This window comes from Nilaparvata lugens, chromosome 12 (genome assembly GCF_014356525.2).
Source record: "Nilaparvata lugens isolate BPH chromosome 12, ASM1435652v1, whole genome shotgun sequence".
Classification (NCBI taxonomy): domain Eukaryota; kingdom Metazoa; phylum Arthropoda; class Insecta; order Hemiptera; family Delphacidae; genus Nilaparvata; species Nilaparvata lugens.
This window is the reverse complement of record NC_052515.1, coordinates 35,196,725-35,219,906: the sequence shown is the minus strand read 5'-3', so window position 1 is coordinate 35,219,906 and position 23,182 is coordinate 35,196,725. Positions and strand designations below refer to the sequence as shown.

The 23,182-nt window shown below is 35.1% G+C and overlaps 1 protein-coding gene across 1 annotated transcript in view; it reads left to right on the top strand.

Annotated features, from left to right (window-relative positions):
- Nucleotides 1–355: 355 nt before the first annotated feature.
- LOC111047596 (rab proteins geranylgeranyltransferase component A 1) overlaps nucleotides 356–23,182 on the top strand; it is a 38,217-nt gene continuing 15,390 nt past the window's right edge. Inside the window, exons 1-7 of the mRNA XM_039439397.1 lie at nucleotides 356–585; nucleotides 1,509–1,575; nucleotides 7,251–7,454; nucleotides 10,578–10,782; nucleotides 15,466–15,706; nucleotides 17,527–17,674; nucleotides 20,959–21,249. Of these exons, the coding sequence (XP_039295331.1) occupies nucleotides 531–585; nucleotides 1,509–1,575; nucleotides 7,251–7,454; nucleotides 10,578–10,782; nucleotides 15,466–15,706; nucleotides 17,527–17,674; nucleotides 20,959–21,249 (1,211 nt within the window). The 5' untranslated portion in view covers nucleotides 356–530. The remainder of the gene's footprint in view (nucleotides 586–1,508; nucleotides 1,576–7,250; nucleotides 7,455–10,577; nucleotides 10,783–15,465; nucleotides 15,707–17,526; nucleotides 17,675–20,958; nucleotides 21,250–23,182) is intronic.

The window sequence follows — 23,182 nt, the reverse complement described above, 5'->3', positions numbered from 1 at the left end:
TGGGCTTTCTTGATAGAATTCTCGTTCTACAAAAATTGATGAAAAAATCTCTCAAAACTGGTAGAAAGTTGAAAAATATGGAAATTAAACTTCAAATATTTTCTTATTACTACCGCAATATATCAAATTGAAGTTTTATTTGAAAAATATAAAGCTTCATGATATATGAAATCAGGTTAGGTTGGGATAAAATCCAGTTTATATATTTTTTACAACATATTGTATTATTCTAAGAATATTACAACAGTTATCTATGTTTTTAATAGCAAATCTATAACTTACGGTATTCTATATTGTGTTGGTAGTTTTGCTTCCATATGATTACAAACGTCAACCATTTTCGCCAGTTTGCCATAAACGTAGTTACAGCTGCTCGCTGGCTGGTTGGCTGCTGTCAAGTTTTACGCAGTCTGTTTCTGCAAATTTCCTTGCTCTCAGTGTTTTCGGCTTGTATTTATTTGAATAGTATTATCTAATATAATATTTTAATTCATTTGGAAAATCAAAAACGTTGTTTCGATCGAAATAAGATGGCAGACGACGATCTTTTGCCTACAGAATATGATGTGATTGTAGTGGGAACAGGTAGGTAACTTTCATCTATTATTTTCAAATAAATTCATAGTTTCCTCCACTTCTTATAATTTAATAATAGTCTTGTGCTCTATCATATTTTTCATAGTTGATTTCTTGAAACCAAAGAGTTTATAACATCCTTTAAATCCCAAACTGTTTTTAGGCTAATTAGCTTACAAATGAGTCATCCACCGCAAAAGAGCTTTGATAATGTCTGCCTTCATCAATGGACATGATCTATTAATGTACATAACAAATTGTAGATAATTATATTATCTTGTTAACCAAATCAACAAAGAATTTCAACTTTTACCTTGATATTATAATTATTTCAACTAAACTTAAGCTATATTTTTTGTTTTGTATCAATTTATCCACTAAACCTTTTACCCATCATCTTATTAAGATATGTAATGTTTTCAAAATGATTCATGTCATAAAAATTGATATTTTTATACCGGATATCCATTGGCTTTTGTAGTTATCAAAGTAGAGCATAATATATTGAACCAGCTGGAAAAGGTTTGGACTACATTTTTGTTATTTTATCCATTATTCGTCAACCCCAATACGTTTTAATTATCAATTTATAGAAATTCAATAAACCTTTATTTATCCACTAACAACCTAAATTTGAATAAAAATGTTTGACTTGAACAAAAGCATATTTAGGAACTACTGTAAAAATGAAAGTCTGCAAACTATAAGTCTAAATGTCTACCTAACCCGACCTAATTGTCTAAATAAACCTTAAATACGGTACGTGACTTGCAACACTGATTTTTGAATTAACAATCATGAAAATATTTTGATTCAGTTGAAATCTTTTTTAATTCCTTTTCCTCTTAATTCATTCAACTTCAAGTTTAGTTTAAATTGTTCTTATTGAGACTTCAACTTGGATCAAATGTTGCATTCTTTTGCTTTTTTAGGGATGGCTGAATCCATAGTGGCAGCTGCCGTAAGTAGGATTGGCAAAAAGGTGCTCCATATGGATGGGTAAGTTAAATTAAACCCGGGCTTTTAAACTTGAAATTAATCTAAGTATCATTTATTGTGCACAGAATTTTCTCAATCAAAATATCCCTTTATTATGCCTTATTGCATTTCAATAGATTCAACACTCTTTCTAATCAAATTGAGGTAAACCTACCATAAATTTATTTGGATAGCAATACTTTCCTTATCTATTGTAGTGGGTAGGGCAAGGAAAGTAAAACTGTATCTCAACTATATGGCAAATAACAACGTTATAATTATCATTATATTATATTAGAAGAACTGCATAAGAACTAACTTCATAGTAATTCATTCAGAATGAGTTCTATTCTAATAGACTTGAATACACTTCCAAGTTATATTACTGTATTCTAATCTATTAACCTATTACTAGCATTTTCAGTTGAAATAGATCTAGGCCTATACTTAATGGCCTATGTTTATCATTTCCTACAGCTCGATAAATAGTTCACTAATTGATCGAAAAAACTGACAATAACTATCTAAATTTTATACAGTATAATTTTGAAAACTCATGATTCTTCTAATATAATAGGTGTGTAATTTTCAAAAGAAGAACAAGTAGAAGTAAAGTCGGAAGTCGGAAATCATCAGCTCCGTCCTGTGTATGTTCAAGCACTTATCTATGCGGATGACATTGCATTGATATCAACAAACAAAAGAGACCTTCAGAATTCTGTCACGGAATGGTGTAGTGCAATAAGAGACAAGGGAATGATAGTAAATACAGATAAGAGTAAGGTAATGGTGATATCTAAGATGCAGGGAAATGCAGAAATGGAAATAAAGTGGAATGGTAAATCTATGGAAAGAGTGAATAACTTTGAATATTTGGGAACGTTCATTTCCACAGATGGAAAGGTTGATGAAGAAATCAATAATAGGGTAAGGAAAGCTAACCAGGTATACTACCAAATAAGCAGGACACTACTTGGGAAAAGAGAGATAAGCCAGGGAACAAAAATGAAAATCTATCAAGCAGTTTTTAAGCCCATCCTAATGTATGGAACAGAATGCCTGACACTCCTAGATAAGCATAAAAGTAAAATTAGCCCCTCAGAAATGAGATATCTAAGAAAAGTTGTTGGAAAGACAAGGAGAGACAGAGTGAGAAATGGAGTGATCAGAGATACTTTAAAGAAGGAAGAGCTGATCATTTCTGTCCAACGAAAAGCTTTAGGTTGGTATGGACATGTCGAATGAGTGAGGAAAGAAAAGCAAGGATGGTAATGGAAGCAAGACCGGAGGGACGTCGAGGCAGGGGACGACCACGGATGGAATGGAGTGAGTATGTGGCGAGTATCGCTGCTGCAAAGGGCAAGACAATGACGGACGTTAGGAGGATGGCCCAGGATAGAGTGCAATATAAGAAATGGCTGGAAGCACCCGACGCTTAGCGGCATAAGGGGAAGGAAAAGAAGAAGAAGTGTAATTTTCTGTGGTAAAGGTCATTTTTTTGGTAGAAATACACATTTTAGTTGTTGAAAATAGAAGAGAACTAGTGTCAGTTGTTACACTACCGGTAAACCAAGTTCACTAGTCACTTTAATCAAGCAATCAAAGGTTCCTCGAACCTTGCAAGGACTTCCCGTTTTTAATATAATTCTATTTAATGCTATTTTTTATTTCTTCATTTTACATTTTTCTTTTGTAACCATTTTGGTCATTGTAGGCTAATTATGTTTTTTGGGACAAATACAGATTTGATATTCATCGTTATATTCAAAATAAGGTGGGGAAATTGATGGATAATTTTCTATAATCTTTAGAGACAGTAATCAGTTTTAATCTGAACTCTGTTATAATTGGGTAATAAGATAGTATTTTTATTTAAAATATGGTGGGAAAATTGATGGATAATTTTCAGAGTAATTTGTGATCAGTTTTAATCTGAACTCTGCTTTAATTGAGTAATAAGATAGTCTTTTATTTAAAATAAAGTGGGTAAATTGATGGATAATTTTTTATAATTTTTAGAGACAGTAGCCTAATCAGTTTTAATATGAACCCTGCTCCCAGCTTACTTGATATACATAAGGCGTAGATAAGTATTTAATTGTAATAAATGAATTTAAATGTTTCTATTGAAAACGCAAACAAATGGAGTTTAATAGGCCTACATTATCAACTTGATTCTAAGGGCCGGTTTCCGAGCTCGGGATTTAGCTAAGTTCTAGACTTCAAACAGCTGGAGTCAGAAAATTGGCTTTCCGAAACAGGGCGTAGTCGCAGTTTTTATGATAATCTTTATTTTCTCATTTCTATATTGGAAACATTTATCCTTGACGAAATGAAACATTCGTAAATAATTCAAAATAGTTGAAACGTTACACTATTTTCTCTTAATTGTATTTGCTAGTTTTTCTAAATTCAATTTAAACGTGGACTGCTACTACGCCCAGGTTTAGAAAGCAAATTTTCTGACTTCATCTGTTTAAAGTCTAGAACTTAGCTAAAGCCGGAAACCGACCCTAAATGTTCTCTCTAATAATTAGTCTACTTGTTTTTAAATTCAAGTCAAACACCTTTTATGCACTAGGTCAGTGCTTTGAAAATCAAATTAGAAAATTGACGCAGCATCCTGAAATCATCTGACTGATTTTTTATTGCTCAATGGTGTTGGCGAAATTTCTACAGAAACAGGCGATTGCCTTTGGCCCACGGAGACATAATAGAAGTAGAAAAAGAGAGAAAGAAAGGTGAAAAGAGAAGAGAGAGATGGAGAAACTGATTCGGCTTTGTTGGTCACAGCGTATTAGCAGTGCAATGGAACGCAATTGCCGTGTCGATAGAAAGTGAAAGCGCCACAGCTCAGCTGCCAGCGAATAGTTTCGTGTCTAGAAGATGAGGGCAAATTGCAATTATGTTTTTTAAATTTCTGTGGCTTCAAAAAATATCGTAGGAAGAGAAAATTTTCATATATATATCGCTGAAAATATTGGTAAATTATTCAATCCAAGTTGAAAGGTTGCACAAAATATGTTAACTTCTAATCCCGATTTTTTGGACTGAAAATTGGATTTGAATTCTTGAAAATGGAATTTAGCTATCTTTTGGAAATGGTACTGTTTGTAAAATATTTGAGAGAAGAGCAGTTTTTGGCTGAGCCTGATGCTCTCTCCTATTCACTGCTATTATATAGCATATATATGATTTGTAATTCTTCTTCTTCATATTCTCCTCCTTCTCCTTCTTCTTTTTCATCTTCTTCTTCTATTAAATGCCACTGGAACCAACCAGAGAAACCATCTAAGAAAACAAACCTCTGATTGGTTCTCGTGGAATTCGATCATGATTAAAATTTAACCGGCATTTGTGCAACCGGGACTTTCACTTCAAAGGCTGTATTAATAATTATTATTCTTACATATTTGAATAATTAATATAATACCTTTTAAAACATTTATTTGTTTAACAAATTCCAAAGAGAACGAATTTCATGTGTGAGGATTGCAGAATGTATTAATCAGTTGGATCAGTACAATGCGATAGGAATGAAAACCAGGCATCCGTCCAAAACCTATTCTGTTCTAGAATTTAGTCAATCAAGTGATTGAATCCTCTCACATGAAGTAATCATTCTATAGACTGATAATTGATTATTTTTGTACAGTAGAGTAGAAGACTATAGGAAAATAAACTATAGCTATGATGCATTTTGGTTTCTACATGTTAACAAATACCAACCTATCCGGAATAGTGTTTTATTCAACGATAATGATAATAATACATTGATTTGCTCTCTAATAAGTATTTCAATTATGCTTTTTGTGTTGTTGAGAAGTTGACCAGTTTACCAAAGATTGACAATGGTGTAACAACCGAAACCGTTCTAACTATCAATAAAATCTGTGGTGTTTGACAAGTTTCTTAGTCTTTTTATTTAATATTTAATTTAAATTATGCAAATTCTTTTACAATATATCACTATCTACAAGTGAATTCCGATTAAAAACTGTATGCTTTAAAAACATTTTCTCAATTCAATCTTCTGTAATGAAACTTATGGACAAGTCTGTTGTTATACCGGGTGTTCCAAAAAATGACACAATTTTTAACAGTCTCATCTATTTTTAAAAACGGTGCACACAAACCAATTTTACATCAAATTACTTACAGAAGTATCAAGTTTATGATGATGTATTATAAGTGTTCTATGTGCCCTCGTTTTGAGGCTCGGACGACATCTAGACGGTTGCCAAATTCATCTCAGACTGTTCGCAAGATGTCTTCTCGAACTGTAGCTACTGCATCAGTTATCCTGGTTTGTAGCTCCTCAATATCAAGTGCTAAGGGAGGAACATACGGAGGACTTGATATTGAGCTAAAAACCGGGATAACTGATGCAGTAGCTACAGTTCGAGAAGACATCTTGCGAACAGTCTGGGATGAATTTGGCTACCGTCTAGATGTCGTCCGAGCCTCTAAAGGAGGGCACATAGAACACTTAAAATACATCATCATAAACTTGATACTCCTGTGAGTAATTTGATGTAAAATATGTTTTTGTGCACCGGTTTTTAAAATGAACATAAAATTGTTTAAAACTGTTGAAAATTGGGTCATTATTTTTGAAACATCCGGTACTTATATGAATTTTGCATGTGTCATCATAAAGGTGATATTGTGATTGAATATCAAGATTTAAAATCTTGTCTGTCTCACCACACATTTTCAAATCACGAGAAACGAGTCTCAGTTGTTGCTCCATTATCAACCACCAGAAAATACACACCGAAAAAAATCTATAGATAACATTTTAAAAGTCTGAAATATATATATTTTTTTTTGTGTAGTTGAGAAGTTGATATTGTGGTAATTATTCATATTGAATGAAAAAGACTAAGAAATTGTCAAAAAACCACTGATTTATTGATAATTAGAAAGACCGGTTTCGGTTATTACACCATTGTCAATCTCTGATAAACTCCGAGATTGATTATCAGAGATTGACAATGGTGTAATAACCGAAACCGGTCTTTCTAATTATCAATAAATCAGTGGTTTTTTGACAATTTCTTAGTCTTTTTCATTCAGTCTGAAATATGTTTATGTTTTCACTATTCTAAAATTTAGTCCATTTTCATTCAAAAACTACGAAAACTATTAATTTTTACGGTTAAAAACAGAATAAAAACAAAAATATCACACTGAAATCAACATTAATTGGAAAATGTTTGCGTAATTTTACTAAATTTAGATCCAGAAAAACACAACTCACTAATAATAATTAAATCACTTTTTGCTATTAAAAAAAACGACTAGCAGTCAGATATTTTACAATAAATGAATTAATCACTCACTTTGACAACGACATCTTTCGGCAGGTCCGCCATCTTCTTGGTTGTACTCATGGACAAGTAGAAGGATAGGATGGCAATTTTTAGTGTGCTGTTGGTGTCTATTGGATTAGTGTCTGTTGGTGCTGTTGGTGTCTATTGAGTTTGTTGTGGCTGAGAAGGTAATCAAAGAGGATGTGGGATTTGAAGTTGGTTTGTTCGTTTAATATACATTGTCTATTGCTTTTAAATTGCGTGTATGTTTCAAATTGTTCTATTGTGTCTAGTTCTGGTCCCTTGTTTTTTTATGTGTATGATTTGTAGGTCGGTATTTATCAATAATAACTGTCATTAATAACTGCCTCTGTTTTACAGCAACGAGTACTACGGTGGAATGTGGGCTGCATTCAACTTTGACGGTATGCAGAAGTGGATTGCCGAGTGCAAAAAGGAGGATGTGGAGGAAGCAGCCCCTCTGCCTCCTCCTGACATCCAGTTGCAGGAGGGAGAAAGCATTGTGCCGGTCGGCAACCAGATCAAAACTGTTCTCAACATAGCCGAGAAGTGGTATATTGCTGAGTAAGTTTTTCTAGATTTTTATAGGTCAAGTTTAATCTTTTATGATTAACACCCAGCCCACATGTTGGCCAGTAAGCTGGCCCAGTCTACAATGTGACCAGTGCCCAATGAAAGCCAGCGTTGGCAAACCACCCATCCACACACTGGTGCTGGTCGTTATTGGCCTTCATTGGGCCAAAAAGTGGATGCGGCATTAGGATAAGTAATTCAAGTCATTATTATAAGTGGGAACGTTACAACCCTTGATTACATTGAATCCAAACTTCGCTTGGGATCAAACATCGACAACATTGAAACGTCATTCATTATTTTTTTTACTAATGACACTGATGTACTAATATTGTTGGATATGATTGCCTACTAAGGCAATCCTTGTAAAAAAAACCTTTTCTTACAGTTACGTTGAAAAGTGGCCATTGCTGCACTGATTACAGAACGCAAAGAATCACTTTTCCGCTCTAGTGCGGGAAAAATTCTTCTGCACTCCAGATTTGCAACATGGCAACGCAAAATACTTAGTAGGTTATATGGAGCAACAGTGCAGCAAAATCAAAATGAAGTTGGTAACAGTGACTGGGCTGCTATAGTGAGCAGAGGTGCAACGAAGCACAACGAGCAAATTATTAAGTATATATTATAACAAAGGACAACATTTTTATTCAATTTGACAATAAATTAAGGTTTTTATCAATAATAAAATTACACAGAAAAACATTTGATGCATTTCAGGCAATTTTACCCATAATTACCCACTTTTCATATTCAATGGTAACTGTAGGAAAAACTTAATGTGAAATACGTGCGCAAAGTTCCTCTGCTGCACTCAACAAACCATTCCGCCCTCGCCCACGGTTAGGGCGTAAACGTTTCTTTCGGTGCAGCAAACTGTCACTTTGCGCACTAGTTGCACAAATAACTATTGTGTAGGCAGTGAAAAAATATATACTGAATCTATTTTTGAAATGACAAATATAATTATGCTCTTTGTAGTCAAGCAAGTATACCAAACAATTCTATTTTTTTCTTCGACAACAATTACTGTTCTCGATGAATATGTAATAACGAATTCTGACTATTAACATGTGTTATTTTTTCTTCCAAATTTAAGTGATGACACAGTTAAAAAAGAAGGTTAAGATATGTTTCTTTCACTTGTCCAATTTTCAGTGCCAACACTTACAAACAAAGAGATTGATATTCAACTGCACATAAATATACAGACATTCCGATTAGTTGCCATTTTAAACAATGAGATACAGGGTTCATCTTGTCGTGTGATACCTACGAGTTATAACCTCGTATAACAGACGTATCAGTAAATTGATTATGTAAGAAAATTAAGATGAAAAGTTCAGACATTACAAACCTTAATTACATAGAATTGAAACTTGTTTTAGATCATTTAACTGTACTCCTAAGGTAACTTAGACTTACTGCAGAAGTTGAGGGTATGATCACATTGGATGCACGAATGCATGAGCATGACCACGCGTGCGCTTGCTGGTGGCGTTCCGTGTGAGCAACAGACAAGACAACGTTTTTCCATGGCTCTTTCCAGATTTTCTTCTTATCTGCGCGCGTGGTCATGCATGGTCTCGCGTCCTATGTGATCATGTCCTTATGCAGGTCTACACTTGCTGCCAGACTTTTGACAAATCTGGTGAAAATTTATTATGTACATATATTACATAAATATAATTTCTTATCAATAATTTGTGGTGTGACCTGATTATTTTATTAATACACCAACTACTTTCTATTCTGAATTCTCTTAGTCTAGTTACACACACATCGGTTTTTGAAATTACGATTTTTTTGCCGTCTCTATTCCTTTAGATTAGACATATCTTAAGGTGCGTACAGACTGTCGCTCTGCTCCGCAACCGAACGTCACTCCAGCAGAGCGATTGATGATTGACCGGCGAGCAACAGTGGTTCGACCGGGGAACGCGAGAAGATCTAACATCTTCCGTAACGTTCATGATGGGTGCGTGGGCGGTGCGACTGTGGTTCGATGGTGGTACGAGGGCGGTACGAGGGAGGAGCGTGCTCGGTGCGGGTTGGAAGCGCGAATATGTGTACGCAGCTTTAGCAAACAGATGATGTGTGTGTGTTTGCCAAGTTCCGTTTAATCTGTTAAGGTGCATTAAGATATATGCGCCGCGAACATGAGCAATAATTCATTTTTGATCAGCTGATGCCAAGCTTTTTATATTTGTATCTTACGTTCTTGTAAAAATACTGATATAAACGGTAAGATACAGATATAAAAAGCAGATGCCAAGCTTTTTATATCTGTATCTTACGTTCTTGTAAAAATACTGATATAAACGGTAAGATACAGATATAAAAAGCTTGACATCAGCTGATTAAAAGTGAATTGCTCATGTTCACGGCGCGTAAATCTGTACGCACCTTTAGATTCCAGGACGGCAAAAAATCGAACTTCCAATAATCGATGTGTGTGTAACTGGATTTTGTCTTTCAGGATGAATAATTTTTACAGGTTTGTGATATTGTGTTTCTCCTGCAGGGCACAAAGTGAAAGACAGTTGAAGATAGACTACCTTCTTCACAGTCTCTTCTCTTCTAGAATGAATGCTCAACACCGATTCATGATTTATTAATTTATGCTTGTAAATTTTATTGACAGAAAGATTTTCGTTGTAGAGAGATGTTCTGTCTCGCCGTAATATCCAATTCTACTCATTACCAACACTTGAAAATATATAGGTTATATTGGGTAGGAGTTTATCCCGAAAAAATGTTACTTTCACCTGATAATCTGGATTTTTATATCCAAAATATTAATATTGTGGTGGAACCAGATTTTTTTGATAAGCTACTTTTTTATCATACTCTACTTTCTGTTAAAATTGATCAATTCGCAATGAATCGAATTGCGTCCAATTAAATTAGAACAAAATTATTATTCAGATTCATGATATGTTGTCAGATTCCCGGGCTGACAAATAATTTTTGAATAGTAGCGCTCATCGAATTTCCATCTAGCTGTTTACCCTGTTGTCAATATTTGCAGTAGCAGAAGTCTTCGGGGTGAATTACATCATTTAATTTGGATTCTCGTTTAATAATAATTATATGATGTGCTTTTTGTTGCAGGGAGCTGGGCGAACGACAGCTGAAGGACACCAAAGACATGCAGACGGGGACGAGTGAGAGTGGTGGTGGGGAGAGTGGTGTTGAGGGGGAAGGGCCGAAGGACGGGGGAAGCGAGGGGGGAAAGGCGGCGTCCGAGTCCAAGCACTGGAGTCAGAACAAGTTGAAGTCGTCCTATCGCAAGTTCAACCTCGATTTGGCGCCCAAGGTCAGCTTATTCAAACAATATTTGTAACTCGAACAAAAGAGTTATAAACTTGAAAATTATATTAATGTTATCAAGCCTATGTTGAGAATGTGATCATATTGGATGCGTATAAACAGAGTGTCCACGAAAGGTGTAACAGCTGAAGACCATAGATATAGGGGGGTTTGACTTGGAACCCCAAACGATATTTTAGGTTGAGTGTAACTGTCTAAATGTGTTTGAACAGAATGACTGAAGATAATCTACCACGTCTAGAAGATCAATGGAAATAGTGTTTACAAATACACTGTTGGTAGAAGTTGTTTAATGAATGTTGCATTGTTGCAATGAGTGAATGATGGAAGAGAAACACCCCTAGCAAATCTGTGACAACCCACTGACAGATTGATTGGCACCAACAATAGAACTAACAAAACTGATAGATAGGCACTAACAAAACTCTATCTTCTGTTGTGAAAGGTCCAAGAGGATAATTTCCATTCTTCTCTAAGGTTTGCAACATTTCAAATTAGGATAGCATCAAACACGTCTCAGTTGGGAAGGCAGAACCAGTTTTCCTAGCTAACAAAAGTGCGAGTAACATTATTTTCAAGTTCTCAAAAATAGACTGCTTGCCATTGTTTATGTATGCATCACTAATAGTGAATTACTAATCGAAGTTTGTGATAGAATCTCATTCGGGCAGTTCGGTTGAGAGGAACAAGGCGTTGCTTCCTTATTCATTACCTGGTGGAGGGTTCGAATCCCGTCGGTCGTTTGATCATCTCATCAACACAAGAGCTCCACCCAGAACTATTTCAGCCTAAAGACATTTAGTTTAAAAATGAAAAACAAGAAACAGAAACCCCAAAATCCCAACAAATATGTCTCACTAACATATTTCAATCAAAAAATTAAAAAAAAAATTCAAATTAAAAAAAATTCAACATGAAATTTGCTACAAAACTGTTCAGTAAAACCATAGAGAAACAATAGCATAAGTAGATATCCCATGGAATAGGGCGTTTATGTCGCAACTTTTACTGTTATCTGAAGCCTATAGTCCACGTAGTTATTTCCCGTGAAGCTTTATGACGCTCGTAGTCTCTCATATTGTGCCTTTCATACACTCTTACCCGATCAAAACAGTAAAAATCGACAACAATCGACAGTAATCGGCTTGAGGTAACAGTAAAAGTTGCGACACAAATTCCCTATACCATGGGATATCTACTTACGCTATTGTTTCTCTATGGTATTATCTTTTGCTTTGCCCATCTAGGTTTACGACTGTGCAATGTTGATATTCCTTAAAGGTCTCAAGCGCGCGCAATGATAGAATATGAATTTAGCTTAAATTTAAGGCGGTTTCCGTACCACGTTTCAGGTGGTATTTCAACTTCAAAAACACCGCGAACCGTTCTCGAGAATAGACAACTCTATAAGCTAGCTCCCAATTCGCGTTACCGTCTCGTAGTATGTCATATATAATTTGCTCGCTTTCTGCCACATCTCAATCACAATGGCTAAAGTAGCTGTTTTGTGTCGATAGGTGGAGGGAGGGGGTGCAGGGGGGAGTTAACCCTCAGGCAGATGTTTGTTGCTTTTTACAGCGGTGGCTCTTGGCTAACACAAAAACATACTCGTATAAATGGGATGTCAGCACCTATAAATAGGGTGGCCTTTCACGATATGTGATATATAGCCTCTCATCTATAGACAGGTATAGAATTTGAGTGTTTATTATATAGAGTCACAGACGAGGAGGCCTGCATCTGTGATAGACAGTATAATATTATATAGAATTGAAGAGACTTGAGAAGTTGTCAAAAATCCACACTATTTTAATAAAGATTAAAATAATCGTCACTTCAATTATGGAAAAGATCCAAAACATCAATATTCACTCTATAAATATTATAATTGACCGAGCGAAGTGAGGTCTAAGATCATAGAAACAATACCATAAGTAGATATCACATGGCATAGGGCGTTTATGTCGCAACTTTTACTGTTATCTCAGGCCGATAGCCCACGTAGTTCTTTCCCGTGAAGCTTTATGACGCTGGTAGTATCTCATATTGTGCCGTTCATACACTTTTACCCGGTCAAAACAGTAAAAATCAACAATAATCGACAGTAATCGGCTTGGGATAACAGTAAAAGTTGCGACATAAACGCCCTATACCATGGGATATCTACTTACGCTATTGTTTCTCTATGGTAAAACTTTCATACATCGACCTTAGTTTTCATTGATTTTTCGATTTTTTTTTAAACGTCTTATGTTGTCAGCTGATAGTTGCAGTGATAGTAGTTTTAATTTTTTCAAGTTTATTTCAATATTATTGAAACTTTCGGATTGTTTAGTGTTATTTCCGGCTCTTGTCAACCCTTCGAAATTCAAAATTCATCAGTCATATCTCGAATACGTATTCTGAGTGTTAATCTTTGGTGAAAACAGAAATTTTAAACTTAACCTCACTTTGGACTATTTATGTGCCAAAATCAAGGAATTGAAGAAGTTTTGGGCAATTGCCTGTTTCTCTTTCCAAATATCGTGTTTGTAACTGTTCTAATAAATAAATAAATAACTAGAAAACTATTGGTCAAAATCCAATTCTAAGGATATGGTTGCAAAGAGGAAGAAATTTAGAATAAGAATCATACAGTTTTTCTTTGTTCGACGGTTTTGAACTTTCTATGAGCGTTCAAACTGTTTGAACTCGACAAATTAATTTTTTCACCTATGAGCGCTCATAAAAAGTTCATTAACGTCGAACAATGGAAGAAATCAATGGAAGAATCTTATTGGAAATTTCTTCCACTTTCCAACAATATCCTTGGAATTAGATTTTGACTGATAGTTTCTAGCTATTAAAATTTTAAAATATATCGAAAAATCTATACATCTTGAAAACTAGGGTCGATATAAGAAAATTTTACTGAACATTTTTGTTGCAAATTTCATGTTAAATTTATTGTCTTCGGCTGTTGCACCTTTCGTGGCACACTCTGTATATGTGCAAGTGCACGTCAGATCATGCATGAGCCGAAAAACAAAATTTGAAAAGTGCCATTGAAACACGTGTAACTTGCATGTAGCTGCTAACACTGAACACAACCTGCAAGCGTGCAGTGTGCGTGTTCCTATTGCTCTTCCCAGATTTTGTTTCTCGTGTATAACCAAGCTTGCACTTTCACATAAACGCATTAAATGTGATCACATCCCAAGAGCCAAATTACTGTAGGTGCACCTGATGTATTGGTATGACAAATCACCAGTTTTTCATCTATTGGCTGTTTCACACCTACCGATTCCTCGACTGCACGACACGACACGACTGGACAGGAAGCTCTCCGATTGGCTATGTCAACCTAATCAGCGAATTGGAATGCTTCCTGTTCTGTCGTGTCGTGCCTTGTCGTCAAAGAATCTGTAAGTGTGAAAACGGTCATTCTCTAAGGTGGCTCATAGATCTTCAGTATTATTGCAAAATTTAGTACCCACTGATAATAAAAGTCCACACAACTGTAGTAATCCGATCATTGTATTGATTGTGCTAACCTAATGAATAATTAATTACACCGCTGCGGCCACCATAATGTCTATAACATGTTTACTGCAGTTGTGAGGCCTGTTGCTATGAGTAGGTACTATATTGTACAATAATATTGCACGTGTGTGACCCTCTTAAGAGGTATTTGAAGCTTTGTTGAAGATTATCTGATTTAACTTGATGACTACAGTTTTCTACCAAATAATCTCGACATATCCATGATAGAAATTGAAAATATTTACTAATAAAAGAACCAGTAAAAACTATAAAAAGTAATGTAATAGCAATTAGGCATATTGCAATCGATAAAAAAATAGCAGAGCAGGAAACAGCAAGCATTGGCTGATAAGAATGGGTGGTTTTCCACACTTTGACGCTCGTCGTCATTTGTACGCATTGGCCAACAGTGTGGATGCAGCATAAAAGTTGATCATCGTTTTCTACAGCTTATTGAAAAAAAATATTAATTTTTTTTTATACACGTGACGAATTGGCAACGTCTATGGTTGCGGGGGGTGAGGAGGCACTCAGCCGTTCCAATTTCCATCGGACTATTCTCGTGCGGTTGACTATAATAGTTGGCTTTTATTATCGTTCCCAGGAATCGTACTATTTCAGTAAGAAATCAAATCAAATTTATTGCCTTACAAACTGAAGTGCAAAATCACTTCACTTCTATGGGCTACTTTTGTTCAAATTAATTTAAACAATATAAAAACTTGTAGTACCCTTTATTAAAAACTTCATATTGAATTAATCTAGTTATTTTATAAAATTTTGAACCCAAAAATACACACAACTTATCTCATTAAGTTGATTTTCAAGTTAACTTGCCAGTTTTCATTAATTTAAACTGAAATGTACCTGCAGAAATGACTCAAGGTTCTATTTTCCTCTCTCTCTCTGTATTTCCAATGATAAGTGTTTGAACAAATGTCTAAAGCTTCAGATTCCAGCACAAGGAAACAATAGAAGCCCAGAAGAATAGGATATGGAACTTATAAAAAATTCAACACTCACTTTTATTTTATAATTTTGCTTATTCAACAGCGCCTAAACAGATGAAAAATTCATCACTTACTTTATTCAACACTCACTTTATTCTATTATTTTTCTTATTCAAGACTGTAATTTTCTGTTTCAGCTGCTATTTGCGAGAGGCTCGCTGGTTGAACTGCTGATTTCGTCGAACATCGCCCGCTACGCGGAGTTCCGCAGCGTGACCCGAGTGCTGACCTACCTGGGTGACCGTCTGGAGCCAGTGCCCTGTTCGCGTGCCGACGTGTTCAACACCAAGAACGTGTCCGTCGTCGAGAAGCGCATGCTCATGAAGCTGCTCACGCTCTGCGTGGAGAATCCGCCTGATACTAACACCGAGTTTCAAGGTGACGACTCTAGGTTAACTAGATAAACAATAGCGTAAGTAGATATCCCATGGTATAGGGCATTTATGTCGCAACTTTTACTATTAACTCTTAATGTTACTGCCGATTATTGTAGATTTTTACTGTTTTGTTGGAATGAGAGTGTATGAACGACACAATATGATAGACTACCAGCGTCACACAGCTTCACGGGAAAGAATTACGTGGACTATGGGCTTGAGATAACAGTAAAAGTTGCGACATGTACGCCCTATACCATGTAATATCTACTTACGCTATATTTTCTCTATGAATATATTGTGATCAAAATAAGTGGAGACGCCAGAAGTCCTAACTCACTTAATCTAAGATACTAGATATCTTCTTATGCTATTTTTCTCTATGATTATATTCTGGCAAAATTAGTGGAGTCACTTGAAAGTTCCAACTCCGCCTGATAAATATTGTTTTCATTTTAATTTCCAGACACTTATATTTTTTACAAGATTTTTTGTAAATGTTTCACTTATAACTTTCTCAGTTTAATTACAAAGAATTGCTAGTACCCTGTTATTATTTTATTTCAAACGCGACTAGTCTCCCTTTCAGTTTGACCTTTTCAGCAGCTGGCTCATTTCTAGTTCAAAATACTCTACAAGTAAAAAATACTGGTTCACCAGCTCAAAATACTTGAACGAACTTTCTCAGTATTTTTTGGTTTTAAGGGCCAAGCCACATGAAGAGTTTTTGCTCTGGCAGCGGACGAGTCGTCAGGGCAGGAAGCTCTCCGATTGGCTGATTATCAGCTGATTGGGTTGGCGTTCGGGAATCAGCCAATCGGAGAGCTTCTTGCCCTGACGACTCGTCCGCCGCCAGAGCAAAAACACTTCATATGGTTTGGCCCTTATCTTTGAATCAATCAGTCCAAGGGTACTCCGTAGCTCTCGTGTTTACATTGTCTCCATTGAATAAGCTATATTGATGTTATATTTATGTGTGGAAATAAATTCCAGCTGAGAATCATGCTTTGCGAAACATGTAATGCTTGTTATGTTTTGATTCACAGACTTTCAAGAAAAGCCCCTTTCAAAATACTTCATTTCATTTATTCATAGACAATAGATACAATGCAGGTAAAAACAACAGGCATTCGCCCAAAACTGCTTTAAACCTTAATTTGGAATACACAGTCTAGAGGTTATGTAAATGATAACTTAATTCACACACTATTTTGAGTCCAAAAGATGTATGCACAATAATTTTGAATTTATTAGATTGATTAATTTCAAAATACAAATCCAAACAAAAATCTTCCTTCACAATCACAAAAAAATATTAAAAATTTCACTAAATCCACAAATTATATTCATGTTAAAATTCTAAACGTCAAAACATTTTTAGACATTGAACGAACTTTCTCAGTATTTCCACTTTTTGTGTAGTTGAGAAGTTGATATTGTGGAAATTATTCATATTGAATGAAAAAGACTAAGAAATTGTCAAAAAAACACAGACTTATCGATACTTAGAAATACCGGTTTCGGTTATTACACCATTTATTTAATCTCAGTTTATCAGAGATTGACAACGGTGTAATAACCGAAACCGGTCTTTCTAAGTATCAATAAATCTGTGGTTTTTTGACAATTTCTTAGTTTCTCAGTATTTCTTGATTCCAACTATTTGCATTAATCTGAGTCCCAGGATACTCCTTAGCTTTCGTGTTTGAATGTTCTGCAATAATAAGTTACATATTGTAGTCTAGAAATAAATTTCTGTCAAGATTCAATATTATCATCATACTTTGCAAAACCTAATGCTTGTATCGTTTTGATGTGCAGACTTCCAAGACAAACCGTTCGTGGAATACTTGAAGTCGAAGAAGTTGACACCCAACCTGATCCACTACGTGTTGTACGCTATTGCCATGTCGTCGGAGCAGACTCCCTGCATGGAGGGTGTCGAGCGCACGCAGCGATTCCTCAACAGGTTTGTAATAATTGATTCTATATCAAATTGAAACGAATTTGAATTTATTGCCTAATAGTTTAATTCTACAATCAATACAATATCATTAATACAATAAAAATGGCATTATTTATTAATTACTTGAAAATGGCATTAATGTCCGAAACATGTGATAAAATAATTTGAATGGGTACTGAGATTTATATTTTTATTCATATTAAAAGTAGCCCTAAAAAAGACATTAATACAATACTGTATAATACCCTCAATACATTACAATGCAATACAATATCATTAACCTCAAAATTGTTCCAGCAATCACATTTTTTAGTTAAATACGTGTAACGCTAGCTCGCCTCCATGGTGCAAATTGGGTAACGCTAAATGGACTAGCAAATAATGGCGGTCGGACAAACTTATGCTCTTCTGACCGAAAACTACACATCTCAAAGAAATTACAGTGTATATGTAGGCATTTGAGACTCATGAGCTTTATATGATGAAAACACAAATTTGAAATTGTCAACCACTTTTTATTATTATAAATTATTATAATATATACAGAACCACAACTCACAACACAACTGTAAGGTTAAAAGCTGCATGTCAAGAAGAACAAGTGGAACTTTATTGTAGACTCAAGGAGAGATTCGGGATAGCAGAAAGGAACATCTGTTTTAATAAACAGTGCTCAATGAATTCATTTCCTCCTCCGCCATTTTCTCTTGGGTAGACAGTAGTTGTAAACAAACAGCTGAAGATGTGGCTGGTGAAGCCACGAAACCTGGTTCTGTATATATTATAATAATTTATAATAATAAAAAGTGGTTGACAATTTCAAATTTGTGTTTTCATTATGGAAAAGTACCACAACATCACTCACAACACAACTGTAAAGCTTTATATGTGTTGTGTATCTGCCATAAGCTAAATAATAATAACAATATCATTTTACAATACCTTCATACGAGGTTATTTTTGCAACCTCCGATCACATATCATAAGACACAGACAAGGGGTAAGAGGATGATTTTCACAGAGATAAACAGCTTGTCATCCCCACCAAACGTCTTGTGATTGGTGCAGCCAGATCTTCAATTTTTGTCGACTTATAGACCCACAAACATGACCATCTCACTTGAACCTCCCGCCTAGTGCAAATTGTGTTGCGTTATTAGTTTTTGCAAGCAAAAGGCAAAAGCAAAGGTGAGTAGAAATGAACTAATCTTTATTGGTGATAGCTTCCAACATTTGAACAAACTTTCCTTCCTCTGTGCAGTAGCCAGCTTCCAAGAGTTGAACACACTGAAAAAGAAACGAATATGTTAGCCTACTACTTGAAAATCACACTACAAATAATTAACGCATACACAAGTTGAAAAATACCAAAACAATATCACTTATGATCCATACTACTCAAGGTATGCTCACTGTTACCCAAGTTAGTCTGAGTTGAGTAAACCCCAATTAGCATTTATAAGTAGCGGGTCCAAGGCCCGTATTACATTGGGACACCAATAGTGGCGAGTATTCTCTACTGAAATTTAGCGTATTTGAGGGTTAAATTGAAATCATTTACTAATTTTTTATCAAAAATTGGCAACTAACAAATCATTTTGATTTATATCAAGTGAGATTTTCATTCAATATGTTAGGTAATAATGTCTGAACTAATAACATTAATTTTCTTGGTCAATTGATTGCATAATAGTAGTTTATACAACAGTTTTATGATAAGGATCTTCAATAGCATATATCTACCAAATAATTATTCAAGTTCACGCAGGAAATGTTATGAGTGATGATGTTTATTTATTAGGTTAGCAAAAAAAATACAAGAATCGGAAAAGAAAAAACAGGCTATTGCCTAAAACTTCTTCAATTTCCTAATTTAGTTTTAAATTGTCCAAATATTATAGGTTATGTCCATTCAAATTTCTACACCAAATCACAATCTAAAATATAAATTAGAATAAAACAAACAATTTTAAATTTGGATGGATTAATAATAAAAGTTTCTTAAAAACATGAAACAAACTATAAATTCATGTTGTGCGTGAATGGTGTCGGAAAATTAAAGACATGACTTGAAGTGACTTCTGGAATCGTTGACAACACGTACTCACAGTGCTGATGCACTCAATCAATCAATAATTTTATTTAATTCAACACAAAATATATCAAGGATATTCAAACGGCTTCTCCAGCAAATCAAAAGTGATAATTTCGATCACTAGCCATACAAACTAGTAATATACACCTTTTCCCCAAACTCACTACATGACTTAGAGGACAGAGCTCCCAAACTAACGAGGAGCTCCAAATAACTTCATAGCCTTAAACTTATCTGGCGGCAGGATTTTTTTTGAAGAGAATTTTGATAGTCTGGTCCACTGGTATGACAAATGCTTCAACCTTCAAGGCTATTATGTTGGGGAATAATTATGAGTGTAAGTAACTTTTAGTCGAAAAAAGATTCTTTTATATACCTACATTCGTCTTCATTTTTACGGCCAATTAGAGGTTGTGAAAAAATTACCTTCGTATATGATTCCATAAATTGTGATTTAATCAAGATTGTTGATCTGATTATTTGTAAATTCATATAACTTCATAGTGAGCAGGTTGGTGATTTTGTATTCAAATTCTATTTTAAATTAATTAAATTAAATTTTATTCATTTATTGTTTTTACAAAGTAGCACTGATTGGGAGAGAAAAACTAAGGATACTCCTTGTACTATTTCTTTCCCAAATTTAGATAACATTTTAAAAGTCCGAAATAGGGTTATGATTTCACATTTCTAAAATTTAGTCCATTTTCAGTCAAAAACAATAAAAACTAAGAATTTAAAATTTTGACGGTTAAAAAACATAATAAAAAAGAAAGATATTAAACGCAAATTATCATTAACTGAATAATTTCTGCGTAATTTCACAAAATTTAGAGCCAGAAAAACACAACACACTATTCAGCTGACTAGTTTTTTTTAAAAAAGTGCAATTTTTCTTAAGTTTTTAGTTTATTGTGATACGTTCTGTGATTCATCAAATCTATTACGTCAACCTTCAAAATTTTCAAATCATTATACCTGGACCGAAAATCAAGTGGCGAAGCAGTGTGGGATTTCATAACCTTATTATACTTTGGACAACATATAAGAATTTTTGGAGAGAAATAGTACGTGCTCAGGCTAGTTTTTCTTCCAATGTCTTAATTATATTATGATTAACAGTGTTTTGTACAATAAATTGATTAACTATTTGTTTGTAATATTGTTTCCATGGTTTGTTTGTTGACTGTAGTTTGGGCCGTTACGGCAACACACCGTTCCTGTGGCCGATGTACGGCAGTGGCGAATTGCCGCAGTGCTTCTGCCGACTGTGTGCCGTGTTCGGCGGAGTCTACTACCTGAAGCGGGCCACACACGGGGTGATAGTGGCGGCCAGTGATGGCGGCAAGTGTACTGGCATCGTTAGCAGCCAGCAGCGGCTCAGCACCCAGCATCTGGTGATGGGCTTGACCAGTGCACCCAAGCAGTTTCTCAAGGCGGCGCCCACCCAGGGGCTGTCCAGGGGCATTTTCTTGATTGACAGGTTGGTCAACGATAGACTAATAGAATAGAAATCTAGTTTGCCATGGTTATAGCACAAGAGCAAAGAGTTCAGCTGTATATCAGTACCCCGCTCACAGACGGACACTTTTGGGAAAAGGTCTATATTATTCGGAACTCAAGCTCTTCAATTGTCTGCCTGAAAGAATAAGGTTGTGTGGAAGTCATAGGCTATTCTTATCTTCAATTACTAGTTTACTTGTAAAAGCGTGTCCCTATACTACGGAGGAATGTTGTGGTGCCTTCACACTTAGAGTTGATACAAATGCATACACTTTGCATGGAAAAAATGTTCATGACATGTTACATGCCACTTGAGCTCTGCTCAGATTTATGGCTTCACGTAACAAATAAGAATTTCATTTTATTTATCGTCACATTACATCAATTTTTGAGTAATACTCATTTGACTGGTGACATGTCAATACTAGAACAAAATTATATTTAAAAGAGAACTTTCTTGGAAGTAAAATAAATAAATACACTCTATGATGTATCTCATCAAATTCACATGGAAATGAAAGTAATACGGTATGATGTAAAGAATAATAGATGTTAACGGAATAGTTGAATAGTTAACTCGCTGGTAAAATATTAGTTCGATTGGAGTTATTGATCTACTGATTCGTAACACCTCAATTAAATAATTGATTCACTAGTAGGGTAAGAGATGACGTTGAAATTGATCACATTGTTGTTAAATTTTGGTTCATATTGGAATCTTGATTGACTAGTTTGTGAAAGATGGGTTGAATTGGAATTCTTAATCAACTGGTCAGTAAAGCTCATTGCACACAGAGGGACATTAGTAGCGTCCACTAGCTGATAAGGGAACGCGGAATTGTGCCAATGTGCATGGCATTTCCAATTCCGTGTTACCGCGATAGCTAGTGAAAGCTATTAATGTTCCTGTGTACAGCGTGCTTAAAAGATGATTTGATAGGAATTCTTGATCAACTGGTTGATAGATGATATTCTTATTATTTTTACTTTCCTTGCCCTATTATCATAGGTAAGGAAAGTATTGCTTTCCGAAAAAAATTAGGGTACCCCAATTTCTAAATTTCTATACGTTTCAAGGTCCCCTGAGTCCAAAAAAACTGGTTTTTGGGTATTGGTCTGTATGTGTGTGTGTGTATGAGTGTATGTGCGTCTGTGTACACGATATCTCATCTCCCAATTAACGGAATGACTTGAAATTTGGAACTTAAGGTCCTTTGACTATAAGGATCCGACACGAACAATTTCGATCAAATGCAATTCAAGATGGCGGCTAAAATAGCGAAAATGTTGTCAAAAACAGGGTTTTTCGTGATTTTCTCGGAAACGGCTCCAACGATTTTGATCAAATTCATACCTAAAATAGTCATCGATAAGCTCTAACAACTGCCACAAGTCCCATATCTGTAAAAATTTCATGAGCTCCGCCCCATCAATGCAGATAGATTCCAAATTATCAGGCTTCAGATACAATTGAAACAAAAAAAAATCAAGTGGAGTAGATTGAGCATGAAAATCTCTACAATTAATGTTCAGTAACATTTTCACCAATAATTGAAAATAAGCTTTAAATTCGAGAAAATGTGATTATTCAATTGCAAATTATTGTTGATTCTATCATTCACTATGAAGAGATAGCAGACCTCATGTGTGTCTCCAGCGTTATTGCCCTGTCACCAGCTGGCTCAAATATTTGAATAGTAGACTTGAGATGCGCGGGAACACTAGCGTCAGTGATCAATTTTCATAACGGCAAGGAAAGTTGTGTGAGTGCGCCACACCAGATTTTTAAACTTGTTGATAGACGATGATTCTGATTGAATTTGTGGTGAATGATGAATCTTTTTCATTTTATCCATGTTGTAATGAATGTGATTTCATAGTAGGTATTCATATTGAATGAAACCACCTGACAT